General features: G+C 44.9%; 1 protein-coding gene across 1 annotated transcript in view; it reads right to left on the minus strand.

Annotated features, from left to right (window-relative positions):
- The window catches only part of fbn1 (fibrillin 1), a 326,717-nt gene that overhangs the window by 101,094 nt on the left and 205,973 nt on the right, over nt 1–19,650 (minus strand). The window contains exons 29-31 of the mRNA XM_033014876.1: nt 18,810–18,932; nt 16,444–16,569; nt 15,334–15,459 (exon numbers count right to left, since the gene is read on the minus strand). Of these exons, the coding sequence (XP_032870767.1) occupies nt 15,334–15,459; nt 16,444–16,569; nt 18,810–18,932 (375 nt within the window). The remainder of the gene's footprint in view (nt 1–15,333; nt 15,460–16,443; nt 16,570–18,809; nt 18,933–19,650) is intronic.

Below are 19,650 nucleotides of genomic sequence, written 5' to 3' on the forward strand. Positions count from 1 at the left end.
AGAGGTCGGATTGGGAATGGGAGGGGGAGTTGAAGTGCTGAGCCACCGGGAGGTCAGGTAGGTTATTGCGGACTGAGCGGAGGTGTTCGGCGAAACGGTCGCCCAACCTACGCTTGGTCTCACCGATGTAAATCAGCTGACATCTAGAGCAGCGGATGCAGTAGATGAGGTTGGAGGAGATACAGGTGAACCTTTGTCGCACCTGGAACGACTGCTTGGGACCTTGAATGGAGTCGAGGGGGGAGGTGAAGGGACAGGTGTTGCATTTCTTGCGGTAGGATATGGATATCATTCAGGTTTGGGTTTATTGGCAGCAGGTATTATCCAAACCACATAAGTGCCAGACAATGGTCATCTGCAACAAAGAGTCAAACGTTTTTCATTTGAGATTCTTTGGTACGAGTTTCACTAAATCTTCCTCCAGTAACATTGTGGGTCACCACTAACCAGAGACCTAGGTGGACTAGCCACATAAACACTCTGGTTAGAGATCAGATTCAAGATTAGATGACACACCAGGAATATGATAGAATGCTCTCCGCATCGTGAGATGAATGCAGTACCAACAGTATTTGAGGAATCTAGAACAAAGCTGGTTACTTGATTGATGGACTATTTACCACCTGAATATTCATTTCCTCCACCATTGTGCACTATGGCTGAAGTGTGTACATCTGACAAATGCATTCAGATATACACACCAAACCAAGGATTCATTGGGAGCAGCTAGTAAAATTACGATTGTTGCCCCAAAGACAAGAGCAGTTGCTGAAGTCATATAAAATGCTGACATGAAAATATTTACTGCTCCATCACCAATGTTACGTCTAAATCCAGGAAATCTTTAACGGCACTTTACCAAGAAGATTACCACAGTTCATCACTATCTCCTGAAGCTAATTAGCTGTGATAACTGTTAGCCATGATTGCATGGTCCACGTACTATATATGAATTTTAAAAAGAAACATGGCTCCATCCTCACTCTTTCCTCGCTTTTCTTTCTGCTGCTAGTTTAGTCTCCATACTACACCATTGACTTAAAACCACAATCAGTATATTTTCTCATTTTTTCTACTATTTTAGAGCTAGTTTGTTCTATTGTTTATTCTCAGCCACTTAATCCTGATACCCCAACCTACTTTATTTTTGCACCAATGTGGTCAGGCCCTGCAAGAATTTTTGTGCAGATCCATTGAATTACCTCTCATTCATCTAAACTCAACTGAGTACAGACTTCATGTATTTAATCTCTCATTTGGCCAACCTCCTATCATGGGAATAAATCAGAGAATTTTTTGCTGTGGTCTCTCTGTCAATGTACATCCGTCCTTGGGTAGGGAATCCAGATCTGCATACATTACTCTAAATGCGATCTCAGTAAAGCTTGGAATAATTTGAGGAAGATGTCCTTTCCATTGTCTTCAAACCCACTGATAATAAAAGCCAACATACCATTGACCATTTTAGCTTACCATGCCTGCATGATAACTCTTGTGTGCATGGATACACAACTCCTTTTGAACACTGATACCGTTGAAGCTCTCACCATTTAAAAAATAGCATGTGTTTCTATTTTTTCTAGCAAAATGGATGATCTCACATTTTTGCACATTATATTTCATTAGTCATACAACTTAATTATTTTAATATTTCTTTATCCCCTGCATTCTCCTCAAAGGCACACTGCCATCATCTATATAATCAACAAACTTGGATATATTACACTTGGTCTCCTCATCCAAATCATGAATTTGGATTGTGAACTGCTAGGGCTCTATAACTCATCCCAATTGTATCACATCAAAGAAATTATCAAAGTCCAAATGCACAAAATCAAATGTATAAGAAGGAACTGCAGATGTTGGTTTAAACCGTAGACACAAAAAGTTGGAGTAACAGGCAGCATCTCTGAAGGGCCTGTTTCCACACTGCATCATTCTATGACTAAAAAGTGAAGAAGAAAAATGCATGTAGATAAGTAGAGCAGATTTGAAAGAGGAGTGAAATGTAAAGGCAGAGAGAGGTTTATGGGTGGAAAGGAACATAGGAAAGGAGGGGGGAGAGTGGGCTTGGGCAGATGGGTGAAGGGAAAATAGTCACAAAGTGTTGGAGTAACTCAGCGAGTCAGGCAGCATCTGTGGAGAACATGGATAGGTGACATGTCATAGAGTGCTGGAGTAACTCAGTGGGTCAGGCAGCATCTCTGGAGAAAAGGTATAGATTATATTTCGGGTCAAGATCGTTCTTCAGTAATATTCATGATGTGACATGCATAGACATTCCTAAATGTTACCCAAACCATCGTGAGCTACTTTGTTACGGTGCTTCAGATTCAGATTCAGATTCAACTTTAATTGTCATTGTCCGTGTACAGTACAGAGACAACGAAATGCATTTAGCATCTCCCTGGAAGAGCGACATAGCATATGATTTGAATAAATATTTACATTAGCATATATACAGACATAGTGTTTTTCCTGTGGGAGGAGTGTCCGGGGGGGGGTGGTGATTGGCAGTCACCGAGGTACGTTGTTGAGTAAAGTGACAGCCGCCAGGAAGAAGCTGTTCCTGGACCGGCTGGTCCGGCAACGGAGAGACCTGTAGCGCTTCCCGGATGGTAGGAGGGTAAACAGTCCATGGTTGGGGTGAGAGCAGTCCTTGGCGATGCTGAGCGCCCTCCGCAGACAACGCTTGCTTTGGACAGACTCAATGGAGGGGAGCGAGGAACCGGTGATGCGTTGGGCAATTTTCACCACCCTCTGCAATGCCTTCCGGTCGGAGACAGAGCAGTTGCCATACCATACTGTGATACAGTTGGTAAGGATGCTCTCGATGGTGCAGCGGTAGAAGTTCACCAGGATCTGAGGAGACAGATGGACCTTCTTCAGTCTCCTCAGGAAGAAGAGACGCTGGTGAGCCTTCTTGATCAGAGTTGAGGTATTGTGGGTCCAAGAGAGGTCATCGGAGATGTTAACACCCAGGAACCTGAAGCTAGAAACACGTTCCACCTCCGTCCCGTTAATGTGGATGGGGGTGTGCGTGCCGCCCCTGGACTTCCTGAAGTTTACAATGAGCTCCTTGGTCTTCTTGGAGTTAAGGGCCAGGTTGTTGTCAGCGCACCATGCTGCTAAGTGCTGGACCTCCTCCCTGTAGGCCGACTCATCGTTGTTGCTGATGAGGCCAATCACCGTTGTATCATCTGCATACTTGATGATGGTGTTAGTACCATGTACAGGTGTGCAGCCATAGGTGAAGAGGGAGTAGAGGAGGGGGCTCAGCACACAGCCCTGTGGAACGCCGGTGTTCAGGGTGAGGGTTGAAGAGGTGTGCTTGTCTAACCTAACAGACTGTGGTCTGTTGGTTAGAAAGTCCAGTATCCAGTTGCAGAGGGAGGGATCGATGCCCAGGTTACCGAGTTTGGTGATCAGTTTAGATGGTATAATGGTGTTGAATGCTGAGCTGTAATCGATGAACAGCATTCTTACGTAAGTGTCTCTGTTGTCGAGGTGGGAGAGGGCGGAGTGAAGTGCCGTTGAGATGGCATCCTCCGTACTCCTGTTCTTGCGGTAGGCAAACTGATAGGGATCCAATGTGGGGAGTAGGCAGCTTTTGAGGTGTGCCAGGACCAGCCTCTCGAAGCACTTGGTGATGATGGGGGTAAGTGCAACTGGGCGGAAGTCGTTGAGGCTTGCCGCAGTGGAGTGTTTTGGCACTGGCACGATGGAGGTGGTTTTAAGGCACGTGGGGACAACTGCTTGGGCAAGTGACAGGTTGAAGATGTCAGTCCAGACGTCTGTCAGCTGCGCAGCACAGGCCCTTAGCACGCGCCCGGGGATGCCGTCAGGGCCAGCAGCCTTACGTGCATTAGTCCTACTCAGTGACACGTATACGTCGTAGGGGGTGAGTGTGAGGGGTTGGTGATCGGCAGGGAGCACAGCCTTGATGGCTGTCTCTAGATTGTCCCTGTCGAAGCGGCCATAGAAGTGATTAAGCTCCTCAAGGAAGGAGGCGTCGCTGGATGTGGGGGTGGTGTTGGAGGGTCTATAGTCCGTGATGGCCTGGATGCCTTGCCACATGCGTCGGGGGTCGGAGTTGTTGTTGAAGTGCTCCTCAATCCTGAGTTTATGGCAGTGCTTGGCCTTCTTGATGTCCCTCTTCAGGTTAGCCCTGGATGAGCTGTAGGCTCGAGCATCGCCTGACCTGAAAGCGGTGTCCCGTGCTTTCAGCAGTAGCCTGACCTCGCTGTTCATCCATGGCTTCTGATTCGGGAATATGGTCACCTGTTTGAGGGAGGTGACACTATTGATGGTGGAGTTTATAAAGTCCAGAATAGAGGATGTGTAGGAATCAATGTCCGTGTAGGAGTCAAGGGTGGCCTGGGCTGCAAACGCCTTCCAGTCAGTGTTTCCAGTGGAGAGATAAGTTTTTTTTTGCCTTCCATCACAACGATGTGATGGATGTTTGTGTAAACTGTGTTGTGTCTCGGGTCTTTTTGTTTTGTAATGTATGGCTGCAGAAACGACATTTCGTTTGGACCTCAAGGGGTCCAAATGACAATAAATTGAATTGTATTGTATTGTACTTTAACTGTCCTCACAGTTGGTTTAACCCGTCTGATGAGTGGGGAGTACTTAGGGAGCAGGAACAATGAGACGTGATCAGCCTGACCAAGGTGGGGGAGGGGGATGGCTTTGTAAGCTTCAGCCATGTTGGTGTAGACTTTGTCCAGTGTCTTGTCTACTCTAGTGGGGAAGGAGACATGTTGGTGGAATTTGGGGAGTACAGTCTTCAGGTTAGAGTGATTGAAGTCACCCGCAACAATGAAGGCTGCCTCGGGGTTGTGCGTCTGTTGATTGCTAATGGAAGTATGCAGCTCTTTCATTGCAAGCTTGGCATTAGCTTCAGGAGGGATATAGGCTGCAGTCACAACAGTGGAGGTGAACTCTCTGGGCAGATAGAACGGTCTGCATCTAACCAAGAGGAACTCAAGGTTAGCTGAGCAGTGACTCGATGATGGTGGAGTCCGTGCACCATGCTTTGTTTACATAAATGCACAGATCCCCTCCTCTGGTCTTACCGGAGTCTGATGTCCTGTCCGCTCGGAGTAAATGACGCCCCGTTAGCTGGATAGCGCTGTCAGGAACGTCGGTGTTGAGCCAAGTTTCCGTGAAGATCAGGATGTTGCAGTCTTTGATCCAGTTGTGGGAGGTGATCCTTAGCCGGAGTTCGTCCATTTTATTTGCCAGTGAGCACACGTTGGCGAGGAAAAGGCTAGGAATCGCTACCCTGTGTGGGGCTAGCTCTAACCTGGCCTTTAACCGACCTCTACGTCCCCGGCGGTGCTTTCGTACGCGTCGCCCGTCTGTTGGTGCTTCTGGTCGGCCGAGCTGGCTTGGTGAGCGCTGGTGTTCTGCCGCTCCGTTGCTCCGCGTCTGCGTCTCCGCAGGCGTTCTACAGCCCCGCAGCTCTGCTGATGGTCTCGAGCCCCGGGGCTCACCTGGCGTTCTCCAGCCCAGCGGGTCGGGTGGCGGTCTCCAGCTCCGCGGGTCGGGTGAGCTCCACGGGTCGGGTGGCGTTCTCCAGCTCCGCGGGTCAGGTGAGCTCCACTTGCCCTCTCCTATAACATCTCTGCTGCCTTGGGTGATGCAGGACAGGACACAAGCTTTGGGACACGATGTGAAGCTGTTGCCGTCTGTCCCAGCCTTGTAAAAACCTGGATGGAGTGGATTTGTAGAGGATGTTTCCACTCGTGGGAGAGTTTAGGACCAGTGGCCATAGCCTCAGAATTAAAAGACATTCCTTTAGGAAGGAGATGAGCAGGAATTTCTTAAGTCAGAGGGTGGTGAACTGTGGAATTCATTGCCACAGACAGCTGTGGAGGTCAAGTCAATGGACATTTTTCAGGAGGAGATTGATAGATTCTTGATTGATACGGGTGTCAGAGGTAATGGGGAGAAGGCAGGAGAATGGGTTTGAGAGGGAAATATAGAGTCCTAGAGTGATACAGTGTGGAAACAGGCCCTTCGGCCCAGCATGTCTCTTCTGCACTAGTCCCACCTGCCCACGTTTGATCCATATCCCTCCGAACCTGTCCTATCCATGTACCTGTCTAACTCTTTCTTAAATGTTGCGATAGTCCCTGTCTCAACTACCTCCTCTGGCAGCTTGTTCCATACACCTACTACCCTTTGTGTGAAAAACATACCCCACAGATTCCTATTAAATCTTTTGCCCTTCACCTTAAACTTATGTCCTCTGCTCCTCGATTCACTTACTCTGGGCAATAGACTCAACCATATCTATTCAAATCATGATTTTATACACCTCTATTAGATCATCCCTCACCCTCCTATGCTACATGAAATAGAGTCCCAGCCTACTCAACCTCTCCCTATAGCTCTGGCCCTCTAGTCCTGGCAACATCCTCATAAATCGTCACTGTACTCTTTCCAGTTTGATGACATATTTCCTATAACATGGTGCCCAGAACTGAACACAATACTCTGAATGCGGCCTCACCAACTTCTTATGCAACTGCAACATGACCTCCCAACTTCTATACTCGGCCTGGCCCGCTGAGTTACTCCAGCACTCTGTGAAACGTCACAGAACAGGGCAAGATTAGCAAGTTTGCTGATGATACAAAAGTGAGTGGTTTTGCAGATAGTGAAGAATGTTGTGAAAGATTGCAGCAGGATCTGGATCAATTAGCCAGGTGGGCAGAGGAATGGTTGATGGTTGCATGGTTCCTTGAAGGTCGTGTCGCAGGTATATCAGGTGGTCAAAAAGTATTTTGGCACTTTGGCCTTCATCAGTCAGAGTATTGAGTATAGAAGTTGGGAGGTCATGTTGCAGTTGTATAAGACTTTGGTGAGACCGCATTTAGAATATTGTGTTCAGTTCTGGGCACCATGTTATAGGAACGATGTCAAACTGAAAAGAGTACAGAGATCCCCATCCTGGATCAGTCCAATCAGGGTTGTGTCATCCGCAAACTTGAGAAGCTTGACAGAGGTGTCTGTGGAGGTGCAGTCATTGGTGTAGCGAGAGTAGAGGAGAGGGGAGAGTACACATCTTGTGGTGCTCCTATGCTGAGCGTTTGCGGGTCCGAGATATGCTTTCCCGCCTCACATGCTGCTTCCTGTCTGTCAGAAAGCTGGTGATCCACCGACAGAGGGGTTCAGGCACAGTCAACTCAGAAAGTTTGGAGCGTAGTAGCTATGGCACAATGGTGTTGAATGCAGAGCTAAAATCAATAAAACGAAATCCTCGCATAGGTTCCCTGGCGGTCTAGGTGCTGGAGGATGAAGTGCAGGCCCAGATTGACTGCGTCATCCACAGACACGGCCCAATCCACATTGGCCCAATATGCAAAATGCAGAGGGTCCAGCAGAGGGATTGTGATATTTTTCAGCTTGGCCAGCACAAGCCTTTCAACGGTCTTCTTGACTACAGAGGTCAGTGCGACAAGCCTGTAGTCATTAAGACCAGTAATCCTTACCTTTTTGGGTACAGGGACAATAGTGGAGACTTTGAAGCAGGCAGGGACAGTACATCTTTGTTAAAATGATTAAAAATTAGTAATTGGGTGTGAAGTGGTGATTGGAGTGGGGTGGGTGTAGAAGGGCCTAGTCTTTGCAGACTGAGGTCAGGCTGTGAGTGTGAAGTGTTGGTTGGGGTGGGAAAGGGTCCACTCTTTTCATACTGGAGTCTTGCCTTAAGTAGGTGTGAAGTGGTGAATGGGAAGGAGAGGGTGCAGGGTCCATTCTTTGCAGACTGGGGTCTGGCTGTGTTTGTTGGGGAGGGGGTACCAGGGTTATGTTTCTGCAGTAAAACTGATTCAGGTCGTTCGTCAGCTGACGATTGTCCAAAGAGCGGGGGGCTTTCCTCTTATAGCTGGTGATTTATTGCATGCCCTTCCAAACTGAAGAAGAGTCATTAGCTGAGAACTTGCTCCTCAACTTCTCAGAGCACCTTTCCTTGGCAGCTCTGATTCCTCTTCTCAGTTCTTTATCGATTTGGCTATCTTTTAACTCTTTAACGATTAGGCTATCGGCTTGACGCTTTTGCCCCCAACCCCCCCATCCCCCCCCGATCTCGAAATGGAAATGTTACATCTGCATATAATGATCCCATTAAAATGTGTATTTATGTCACAAACTATGGAATTCATATTTTTCAGTATTGTTATCAAGTTCCAATTGTTTGATAGTGTTTAATATTATTCATATGGAGAAAATATAATAGCTCTAAAACCTACCATAATTTTGCAATCTCACTAAAGATAATCCCCCTTTCCCTCTCCCCTCCCCCATCTCTCTCTGCCCTCCCTTCCTCTCTCTCTCTCTCCCCCTCCCCCCTCTCACATCCCCCTCTCTTTCTTGCGGGAGGGGGCGAAGATGAAGGTGGCGCGGGCCCAGCGGGCGGGGGGGATGAAGGTGGCGTGGGCCCAGCGGGGGTCAGCGAGAGTGGCGTGGAACCAGCGAAGGTCAGCGGGGGTGGCGTGGGCGACAGGAGAACAGAGAACTGGCCGTTTCCAAAGTGGAAACGTTGATTTTTTTCCCCCGATTTTTTTTTTGATTTTTACTTAGGGTGGGGGAAAGGGGGGTGCGGTCGCACCCAACGCACCCCCCTTCGGACGGCCATGTCTCCCTCATCTTTACTATGGACGTTCAGTTACTCTACACCTCCATCCCACACCAGGAAGGCCTAAAAGCCCTCCGTTTCTTCCTCGACTGCAGAACCATCCAATTTCCCTCTACTAACAGTCTACTCTGCCTAGCGGAGCTGATCCTCCCCTCAACAACTTCTCCTTTGACTCCTCCCACTTCCTCCAAGTCCAAGGCGTAGCTATGGGCACTCGCAAGCTATGCCTGCCTCTTTGTGGGTACATTGAACAATCCCTGTTCCAGGCGTACACTGGCCCTATCTCCAACTTCATTAGTTACTGCCCCTCTACTTGAAGTTAATCCACATTACAAGTAAATGCTACAGCTTTGACAATGCACAAATGGTCAATGGGTTATAAGATATTCAATATAATAGTTATAAAGATATTGTTTCCTATGTGTGTTCAAACAATCATTGTGAGTATTGAGCACTGATAAAATGTGTCAGGATATAAAATCTTCTTGACAACAGTGACTGATTTTGGAAATTAGAAAAACATTCCCTAACATTGTGTCAGTCATCGCAGAGCTTGTAAAACAGTTCAAACTACCTTAACACAAACAATAAACATATTTGTCCCCGTGATTTGCTCTTCTAATCATCATAGCTGTCAGTAAGGCAAATCTGGTAGCTCTGGCAGCCTTTGTCTACCTGTACCCTCCAGCAGCCATCATCACCTTCATCTTACCCTCTTCCACCTGCCTCTGGCACCCAACTCCACTCCTCCCTCACCTGGTTCCATCTGCCCATGATCTTTAACCTCTCTGCAGCCCACCTATCATCTACTGGCTATTGTCACATATCTCTCCCTCTCCTCTTTATACTGGCTATCTTCCCTCTCCACTCTCAATCCTGATGCAGGGTGTTGACCTAAAACATCAACAATTCCTTTCCCTCCACAGGTGCTGCTCGACCCACTGAGTTCCGCAAGCAATTTTCCTTTTGCTCCAAATTTCAGAATCTGCAATCTCATGTGTCGCCATACAAAACAGTCTAGATTCCACAGCTTTACTGTGCATTAGTAAAATTGTTACTGCAAACTTAATTACCTTAATATGCCTATAATGAGGGTGAAACTAAATTGTGTAGAAATAAAAAAGGGGTATTATTGCATCAATCGAATGCTACAATTCTCTTCCAATATTTGAATATGTTGAACTCCTTTAGGAGATTGCAAAATTGGCAACACTGCTCACGAGTTAAATTTAATGGCTTCATAGCAAATGGAATGCCACACTTTGGATTTCAGGCATGTGGAATGCACTGCCATAAAAAGTGGATGAATTACTGGCAAAATGAAGGGTTTACTGATGCCAGTTATTCTTATTTACTTTACTTCTTTCGTCTGGGACTTCTTATTTCTTCATTCCTTGGGATAGGAGCAACATCACTGCCCATTCAAATTGCTCTAATCCATAGTTTCAGGGTATCATTAAGGTTAGCTGTTCGTTTTTAAAAGTCGGAATGTCTAATAAATTTAATTCCACAGCTGCCTTGTTAAGATTTGGACTAAAAATGCTGGTTTGCATGTCCAGGCATCTGGGTTACCAGTCTGGTAATTAACCAATCCCTCTTTTCCATACAGTTACAATTGATATTATGTGAGAAACTGACTACTGAGTGTTTTGATTGCTGTTGTAAACCAGTTACTGAAAACATTAGTATCCCACTGGGATTACCTCATTTTTAGTTAAGAAAATGTCTGAACATGATACCAATAGTAATTCATGTTGAATGGTGTTGATAAGAAAACATAATCTCTAAACTACTTTTTAGTAGTTCTGCACAGCTGAGACTGAAAGCTTAAACATCCAGCACACAGAGCATTCCATATGCATATTAGTAACTCTTCCATAATATTGCGTAGAGGGTGTTTCCTTAGGTTTTGTATTTGTGTGGTTATTTTTTTTACAGTTTCTAATACAGGTGCACAACCTTTTATCCGAAAGCCTTGGGACCAGACACTTTTCGTAATTCGGTATTTTTCGGCTTTCGGATTGGAAGATTTTTAGCGTAGATTTTAACGGCTGGCTCAGTGGTAGAGTGCTCGGCTCATATCCGCAAGGTCGCGAGTTTGCGCCTCGATCCCGGCAGTTACTCGATCGCGAGTTTGAGTCTTCAATGTAGTTTTTTCTTGCAGAATAGGAGAGAATAGGGAGGGTTAGGCTGGGATCATTCTCTGCGAGATGATCTTAGTGCGGGAGACAAGTGTAGGAGAGGCGTACTGACTGTGTGGGCAGAACTTTGGAAGTGATTGCCCACCATTCTCAAAAGCCGCTGTGTCTCCCTGTCCCTCCAACTCCAGAGGAATCCGCTCCCTGATGGGCCGCTACGGCGACAAGTGGCAGTTCGCCCACAGACCGAGCTGCGCCACCCCAAGAACAAGACGTACCTTGCACACCATCAGCTTCTGCCCCTACGGGAAGCGTGTTCCTCTGGAGTTGGAGCGGGGCTGGGCTGGAGTTGCTGATCTGGGATCTCCGTGCTTGCAGTGGGCCTGGGGGTCGGTGTCCGGATGAGGGGGCGCAGCTCGGGCTGTGGGCGAACTGCCACTTGTCGCCGTAGCGGCCCATCGGGGAGCAGCTTCTGGTGGTCCTGACGTCTCTCGGCTCCTGTCCAGGGGGGTGGCCGGAGACGTCAGGACCAACAGGAACCCGCTCCCCGATGGGCCGCTACAGCGGCAAGTGGCAGTTCGCCCACAGCCCGAGCTGCGCCCCCTCATCCGCAACCCGGGTTCCTCTGGAGTTGGAGCGGGGCTGGGCTAGAGTTGCTGCTGGCTGTGAGTCTCTGGGATCTCCGTGCTTGCAGTCGGTGTCCTGTTGGTCCTGACGTCTCCGGCCACCCCCCTGGACAGGAGCTGAGACTGGGAACTGTACTGCCCTTGCCCCCTCCCTCTGCAACTGCAAACAACCCCACTCTCCTGCAAGGGCGGTACAGTTCCCAGTCTCAGCTCCTGTACAGGGGGGTGGCCGGAGACGTCACAGCCCGAGCTGCGCCCCCTCATCCGCAACCCCAAGAACAAGACGTACCTTGCACACCATCAGCTTCTGTCCCTACGGGGAGTGTGTTCCTCTGGAGTTGGAACTGGGCTGGGCTGCTGCTGGCTGTGGGTCTCTGGGATCTCCGTGCTTGCAGTGGGCCTGGGGGTCGGTGTCCCGTTGGTCCTGACGTCTCCGGTGACTGGCATTGACCTGCTGGCATCGCCGACGTGAAGACAGTGCAAAGCCCCCGCACCGGTGCAATGGGCGGGGAGCTGGAGAGGGGAGGGAAGGGGTCACACACATAGCCGGGAAGCAGAGGGGTGTAGGTGGGGTGAAACTGAAGGGAGCGACAATCTGCTGCTGCCTGCCCGCTGAGTTAAAAAGTTCCCACGCAAGACTCACGATACACTGTGTATCGTGAGTCTACCGTGGGAACTTTTTAACTCAGCGGGCAGGCAGCAGCAGATTGTCAATTATTAACCCTCCCGCGCAATATACCCTCACCTTCTCTTTTATGAATGGGGATTTAGTTCCCCTTTCTTCGAGGACCCACCGGAGGTTCCGCTGTCACCTCTGCGGGCCGCCCTCGGTGAACGTCTTCAAGGACCTTTCTTCAAGGACCGAAAAAATGTCCGCTATTCGGAGCTTTTCGTTATTTGGATGTTCGGATAAAAGGTTGTGCACCTGTAGTTGCATACTAATTACATGGTCTGTTGCTTCTTCTAAGATATCTGTCAGAAATTGTCTCTAAATTGTTATAATGCTGATAATCCTAGTATAATGAATGCTTGATCGTTTAGAGACTGTTTACTCAATTCATTTATATCTTATGTAGAGAATTACAAATACGCAAAAAATTAAAATAAGGAACTTTCAAGAGACAGTCAAAATACTATAATTTCATAGGAAAACAATGTGGTTTGGATATGATGGAAATTCAAGAACGCCAATTTTGCATTAAAGCAGCGGTTAACAGAATTAAATAAGGTAATTTTAGTTTCATTTAGGATGAAAATGAAATAAGTACAAATGGGAAATTATTTATAATGTACATTTTTACTTTTGTCTTCTGGATACTTGGAATTTGATTTGTTTTAAACAAATAATGCATAGGAAATACATCTATATATATTGCACTTACATTGTTCTAAAAAAAGAAAACAATACAAAATCAAATGTGGTGCTAATAACCAAATGAGAAAAAAAACACCAACACCAGAAAAGAAGCGTAGACATCAAATCCCAACAGGCAAGGACTATTGAATGAGTCAATCAAGTTTACTATTGTGGCATGCACACAGCTAACGAAACACAGCATGCTATTAAAACATAGCACAATTAAGGCATTTTGAAAGAAAGCGAGTTAGAAATTTATAGGTCCTGCCAATGCAGGTGAAATCACTAAAATGTGGCCTGGCCATGACCAATTTGGTTTTGGTGCCACTGCTTAAGAATTCAGTAGTGCCAAAGGCATCATGTTCTATTTATATCAGGGTAAGACAATTTATTTGTTCACTGTGCCTAATGTAATGTAGATGTTTGGAGCTGGGATTGAAAATGTACTTATGTCAGGACAGCCACTGAGTTACGAGGCAATCACAGTTTTGGGGTGTTTGATAAGTCAGAGAAAGAGGAGGCAGAGATTGGGAGGGTTGGTGATAATGGCAATGCTGATTGCCAAATGAGAGGAAGTTAGTTACTATGTTAGACAAAGAACTGATGAGTGAAGTGGTCACTAAATTGAGATCAGTGATCAGAGGTTGAGTCTGGTAATCATGTTTTGGGAATGAAATGACTGTGGCCTGGGGACGGGTGTTTGAGTAAGAGGTGATAGTTTCTAAGATGGGGGACATGTAAAAGATTGGGGTTGGTACCAATGGGGGCGGGTTGAAGGATGACAATATTAGCAAACCCAAAAGGGATGAGTGTGAATTGCCCAATTCAAAAAGAGATGGCAGTGCAATTGAAATCTAACTGGGATGAGTATAGATAATAACATGTAACACTTTTGATGCTGAAAATGAATCAATGGTACAAATATATTTTGTCACTAAAAATACCTGGTTAAATTTCCAGAATGGGGTCATTTGACCTGGAGACCACTGCAAATATATTCTAATCATGATTGAAAAAAACATTTATATATACAGAGCAATGAAAATAAATAACTGCGAAAGGAACTCCGGGCAGGTCAGGTTGTGCTAATGAGAAAAAACATCAGAATGGAGCCTAATACCGCAGTTGAAACCAGACCAGTATTTTCTATAGGGACTGGTAGTCACCCATACCTACAAACAATTCAATAATGATTTGTTTGTAGGTTTGTGCATTTCAGGCATGCATATCTAATCTCGGAATTTTGTCCAATAACTTTCCTGCTGCTGTTGGTAGGTAGTATAAACATTATCTCATTGCTGTTGGTACCTTTCTGGTCTAAAGTTCCAAGTTTTTTCTTCACAGTCTTTCTTAAATAGAAAGTTAAATCCATTCTTAAATGGAAAGTTAAAACCCCCTACCACAACAACCATATTATTCTTACAGCTGCCTGCATTCCCCTGGCATATTTGTTCTTCTAATTACCAATGATTATTGGATGCGTATAGTACAATCGCAATAAGGTGCTCATCCCTTTTTATTTCTCTGCCTGTAGCTTCACTGAACGAATCTGCAGTAATGTCATCACTACTGCCATACTGTCATCTCTTTAATTAGTAAAGCAACTCCTCCTGTCATACCCAGAGTTCAGGGTGAAAGGACATCGATCTTAAACGTTACCTCCATTTCTTCCTCCAAAGACACTAACCTGCTGAGTGTGCAAAGTTAATTTTTAACAGCTAAAAATATTTTTGTTACTGAAAGTTAAAAATATGAAAGGCAGTTTGTTACATTGTTTAATGGAGTTAAGTGTCAATAGAAGCAATTGCTTGTCAGTTTCAATGCTTTGTCAATTTAGTTTAGAGATACAGCGCGGAAACAGGCCCTTTGACCTATTGATCAGTGCTGACCAGCGATTCCTGTACACCGACATTTTAGGGACAATTTACATTTTTTTTGTAAAGCCAATTAACCTACAAACCTGCACGTCTTTGGAGTGTAGGAGGAAACCGGGACACCAAGACAAAACCCATGCAATCATGGGGAGAATGTACAAACTCCATACACACATAACCCGTAGTCAGGATTGAACCCAGTCTTTGGCAGCAACTCTACCGCTGCTGCACCGTGCCACCCTCCTTCATTGGCCTCCGCAGTGTAACTAGCTGTGTTCTTAAAGGGACCATGGTTTCCGATTATTGTGGGGACATTCCGTCTGCTTTAACTGAAATCCGTTAAAAGAGGTCCGTAATAATGAGGGTTTACTGTATAGCAAACAACAGTAACCACACACCATATTGATATACATACACTTTACTGATTTGTTTTATAAGTTTTCTTTGATTATAAAACATAATATACATTGAGCTAGGTATAATATACATGAAGCATTATGATGCATGGGAATGTTGTTAAAATTGGTTGTAGTTGATTTGTGAAATATTAGCGAGCGTAGATTTTCTCAGGATTTGATTGAACTTTTCTTGGATTTGTACTCTTTATGGTCATACAATGAGATAATATTTTCAACATTAATTTAAATGCAAATTTTAATGAAGCCAAAAAAAGAGTAGATTTTTTATTTACCTGTGCAACCAGTTGTTCCTTTCTTCACAGAATACCCCAGTTCACAGTGACAAATGAATGATCCTTTAGTGTTCTCACAGGTGCCACTAAGACATACGTTTGGATTAAGTTCACATTCATTAACATCTGCAGGTCAGAATTAAAAGGATTACAGCAATCATAGAGTTTGAGCACATTCTTTCTTTCTTTCTATCTATCTTTCTATCTATACACAACTAAAACTCTGATCTTGTGCTCTTCCGGTTTGCGGGGTTTTTCTATTTGCGCAAAAACGGTACGCGATAGCGCTACGATTTTTCAACAGCTCACTCACTGTTCTCCTGCACTCACCCCCCTGCCCACACTCCCCCCTCCCGCCCCACAACCCCCTTCCCTCGACCCCACACCCCCCCACCCACACAACCCTCACCCCCCCGCCCACACAACCCACCTCCGCCTGCCCCCCCACCCCACAACCCCCCGTGCCCCCACACTCCCCCAACACCCCTGCCCACACAACCCCCTCACCCCACAATCCACTCGCCCACACACCCCTCCCACACACACACTCCACAAACCCCCCTGCCACAACACCCCCGCCCACACACCCCTCCCCCGCACAACACCTTCCCACCCACACACCCCTACGCCCCCACAACCCACATGCTCCTCTCCCCCGCCCACACATCCCCTCCCCGACACCCCCCCGCCCACACACCCCACCCCTCCCCCCCACTCTCCCCACAACCCTCCCGCCCACACACACCCCCCCACCTTTCCCTCCCCCCCCACACATGGAGAGGAGGGGGAGGGAGTGCTGCGGGATGAGGGGAAATGAGCCACGCCTGCGCAGTTAGGGGGTATGGGTGAGTGGTGGAATATTGCATTGAGGAAACGGATGAGTGATGGAATATTGCGTTGAGGAATGGGTTGCGTTGGGGGACCAGGCCTCCCGTGTGATTGGGACCCAACAGGCCCCACTTAGTCTAGTATCCATTAATTGTTTACTGAAGTTCTATCCTTAAATGAACATTATTAAATTCATAGTTTTATTTTCACTACAGACTCAAATAGCCTGCCTAAAAATTAAGAAGTAATGACTGAAATATGAGCAAGAGAATTACATCTAACCTAGACAAGTCTTCATATCCTCAGATGCCATAAATCCATCATAGCACAAACACTGATATTCTCCTGGTATATTGATGCACTGGCCTCCATCACATATGTCAGGATTGTCCTCACACTCATCAATATCTGAAATTTTAAAAAGTTTACATAATTATCACGTTTCTATCCGTATTTCAACATATACAAGAAGAATTATAATGTAAAGCATGGTAACATCAAACGTTAATACAAACCAACAACACTATCAAAGACACCATACATTTTATGAAATATTAATTAAGGTTCCTTTTACCTGTTTCGAAAGAACTTAGCACATCCCATGGCACAAGTCATGAGTGCTTTTGTCATATTCACTCATGGTACGTGGCCATCACTGGTAATGGCTTCATTTATGACTTGGATAAATGTAGTCCCACCATGAAGTTATGTAGGATTTTTACCCTGTATACCTGTTGTCCCCATCCTTCTAAATGTTGATGGTCTCTGGTTTGAGAGACACTGCTGAAGAACCTTTGGTGAGATGCTACAATGCATATTATAGGTGACACAATGGGATGAGTAGTCAGTCAAGTTACCTGCTTTATACTAGGGGAGCAGATATGATTCTAGATAGTATGTTGCCTCTTTGGCATCAGAGTTTAAAGATATCACTAAACGTCTACAGGACGTTCTGAAGGGAGAGGCTAAATAACAAGAAATAAAAATCAATATCAGCATCGGAAATACAGGTGAAGAAAGGGATGAGGTCCTTCGGGCTGACTTTAAGGAGTTAAGAGAGGTTGAGAAGCACAACCAAAATAAACAGATTACTAGATTATCACTGGTGCCATGCGCCAGTGAGAATAGAAATAGAATAATAGATTAATGCTTAGATTGAGATGTAATGTAGGAAGGAAATCTTTAGATTACTGGGCACTGGGATCAATTCTAGAGAACATGGAACTGTATATGTCAAACATTTGCACCTCAGCAAGACTAACAGCAATAGCCTTGCAGATAGGTTTGCTGGTTCTGTTGGGGAGGGTTTAGATAAGCTTGGCACAGTGACTGGAAGATAAACAAAAATTCAGAAGGGAGTAAAGCAGAACTAGCAGAAATTGAGAGACGGTTTTAAAAGCAGAAGGAGGAAATTAGATAACAAAAAAGTCTGAATAATTTATAAGTAAATCCAAGGAATACACCGATTGTCAAATAAATTGTGGTTTACGAGGCATAAAATGGGCTATTATAAACAACACAGAACCAGTCAGACTCTTACAGCAATGAAACAGACCCTCCTGCTTAGCCTACCCTATCCATCCATGAAGTACCTATTTATATGAAATAAGTTATGTGCTGGAGAGAGTGCAGAGGGGAAATTCACATGATGTTGACACAAGGAACTAGAGATGCTGGAATCATGAGCAAAAATGAAAGTGCTGGAGGAACTGCCATTTTTTCACCAGGATTTTGCCTGCACTCTGCAATTTCAGTTATGGGGAGAGATTCAGCTTATTTTCCCCAAAGGAGGATCAGGAGTGACTTGATAGTAGAAGTATATAGGTATATAATGAAAGTCATACATAGGACAGGTTGTCAGAATATTTTTTCCCATGGTAGGGTTATCGAAAACAAGATGGCGTAGGTTCTAAGGTGAGAGGAAAGAATTTTAAAGAGGATCTAAGGGACAAGTTTTTTTTACACAGAGAAAGTTATTACCTGGGATATGCCTGCTAGAGGAGGTGGTGGTATCAATCACTATGTTTGAGAGGCACTGAAACTTACTTAAATAGACTACATATCATCCTACTGTGAGCAGATGGAATTAATGTAGTTGAGCAAAGAGGTCACCTGTGAATTAGAGCGGCAGAGCAAAGGTTAATGTTCCTGGTAGATTTTCCAGCATCTGCATTTCCTTCTTAAACAAACTTAATGTTCCTGGTAATAGGGTTTCAGATGAGATGGAAAGGGCAATAAAACGGAGGGAAGGGAATAACAATATTGGCTAAGGAGAGGGGATGATCTGTTATAAGGATTATACAATGAGCTTTATGGATTGAATTGAACAAAGAGGATGCAGCAATATTGTTTACAGTGTATTATAGGCCTTCAAACAAACCTTGGAATATAAATAGCAAAAAGTAAAAGTGCAGCAGTCCAGGCAACTATTGAATTTCTCGATTTAATCATTAAATATTTTATTCCTAATAGAGTTTTCCAAATATATCCCTCCATAGTAGATCAATTTGTTTTAATTAGTTTCCAATCAATTAATATACTTTTAGAAAGAAATTATACCAAAAACTATACTTTTAGAAAGAAGTTATACCAAAAACTACTTAACTGTGAATTTATGTCTTACCAACATCTGAATACCTGTGTTTTACCTGTGCAAGATCGTTGGTCTGGCAGCAAGGCAAATCCACTCGTACAGCTGCATTCATAACTGCCATCAGAATTTGTACAGTAAGTCTCACATCCTCCATTCGCTATTGTGCATTCGTCAATATCTGCAATTAAAAAATGGTGGGTGAGTTTTACAATAAATAAACTTTTAATTCTGAAGTGATGTAGTGTCAGTTAGCGGAGAATGACAGAGTTACCAAACATATTTTGTAATCCAGGAACAACATATTTTACAGGCACGATTCATGCTAATTGCTCCTAGGTAGAGTCCTGGTGGATATTCTGTTGTTTATACTTTTGATGTATGTATAACCAAAAATAAAACTATGTTCTTACTTGGCTAGTACTTTTTGGATTAGAACAGGTGATATTATAGATCTAATTTTAGGAGATAAACTAGGTTGACTGAAGGAAGCATTAGTGTAGTGACATTTCTGGAACAGTGCTGATGTTATCATAGTTTAGATTGGAAATGAGAGAGGGCAAGGAACAGTCAGAATAAAGTTATTTTTTTAGGAGCATCAAATTCAAAGAGTTGAAAATAGATCTGGCTTGAGTAAAATTGAATCAAATACAGGCACTCCCCGTCTAATGTGAGGGTTACCCTTGGTCGAATGTTATGCAAGTCGGAAACGAAAGTGCTACTGCACACGTGTAAATTTACTGTTCAATGCGAAGATCACAAGGGAGCTCCGACGCAGAGCCCACGTGAGCGCCACTGGGCTTAAAGAATGCTTGCGTATTTGTGACGTAAGTCACCAATTATGTAAGTCGGGCAGTGACTGAATTGGCAAGTAAAGTGACAATCAAACAATGGTTAAC

This window comes from Amblyraja radiata, chromosome X (assembly GCF_010909765.2).
Source record: "Amblyraja radiata isolate CabotCenter1 chromosome X, sAmbRad1.1.pri, whole genome shotgun sequence".
Taxonomy (NCBI): Eukaryota; Metazoa; Chordata; class Chondrichthyes; order Rajiformes; family Rajidae; genus Amblyraja; species Amblyraja radiata.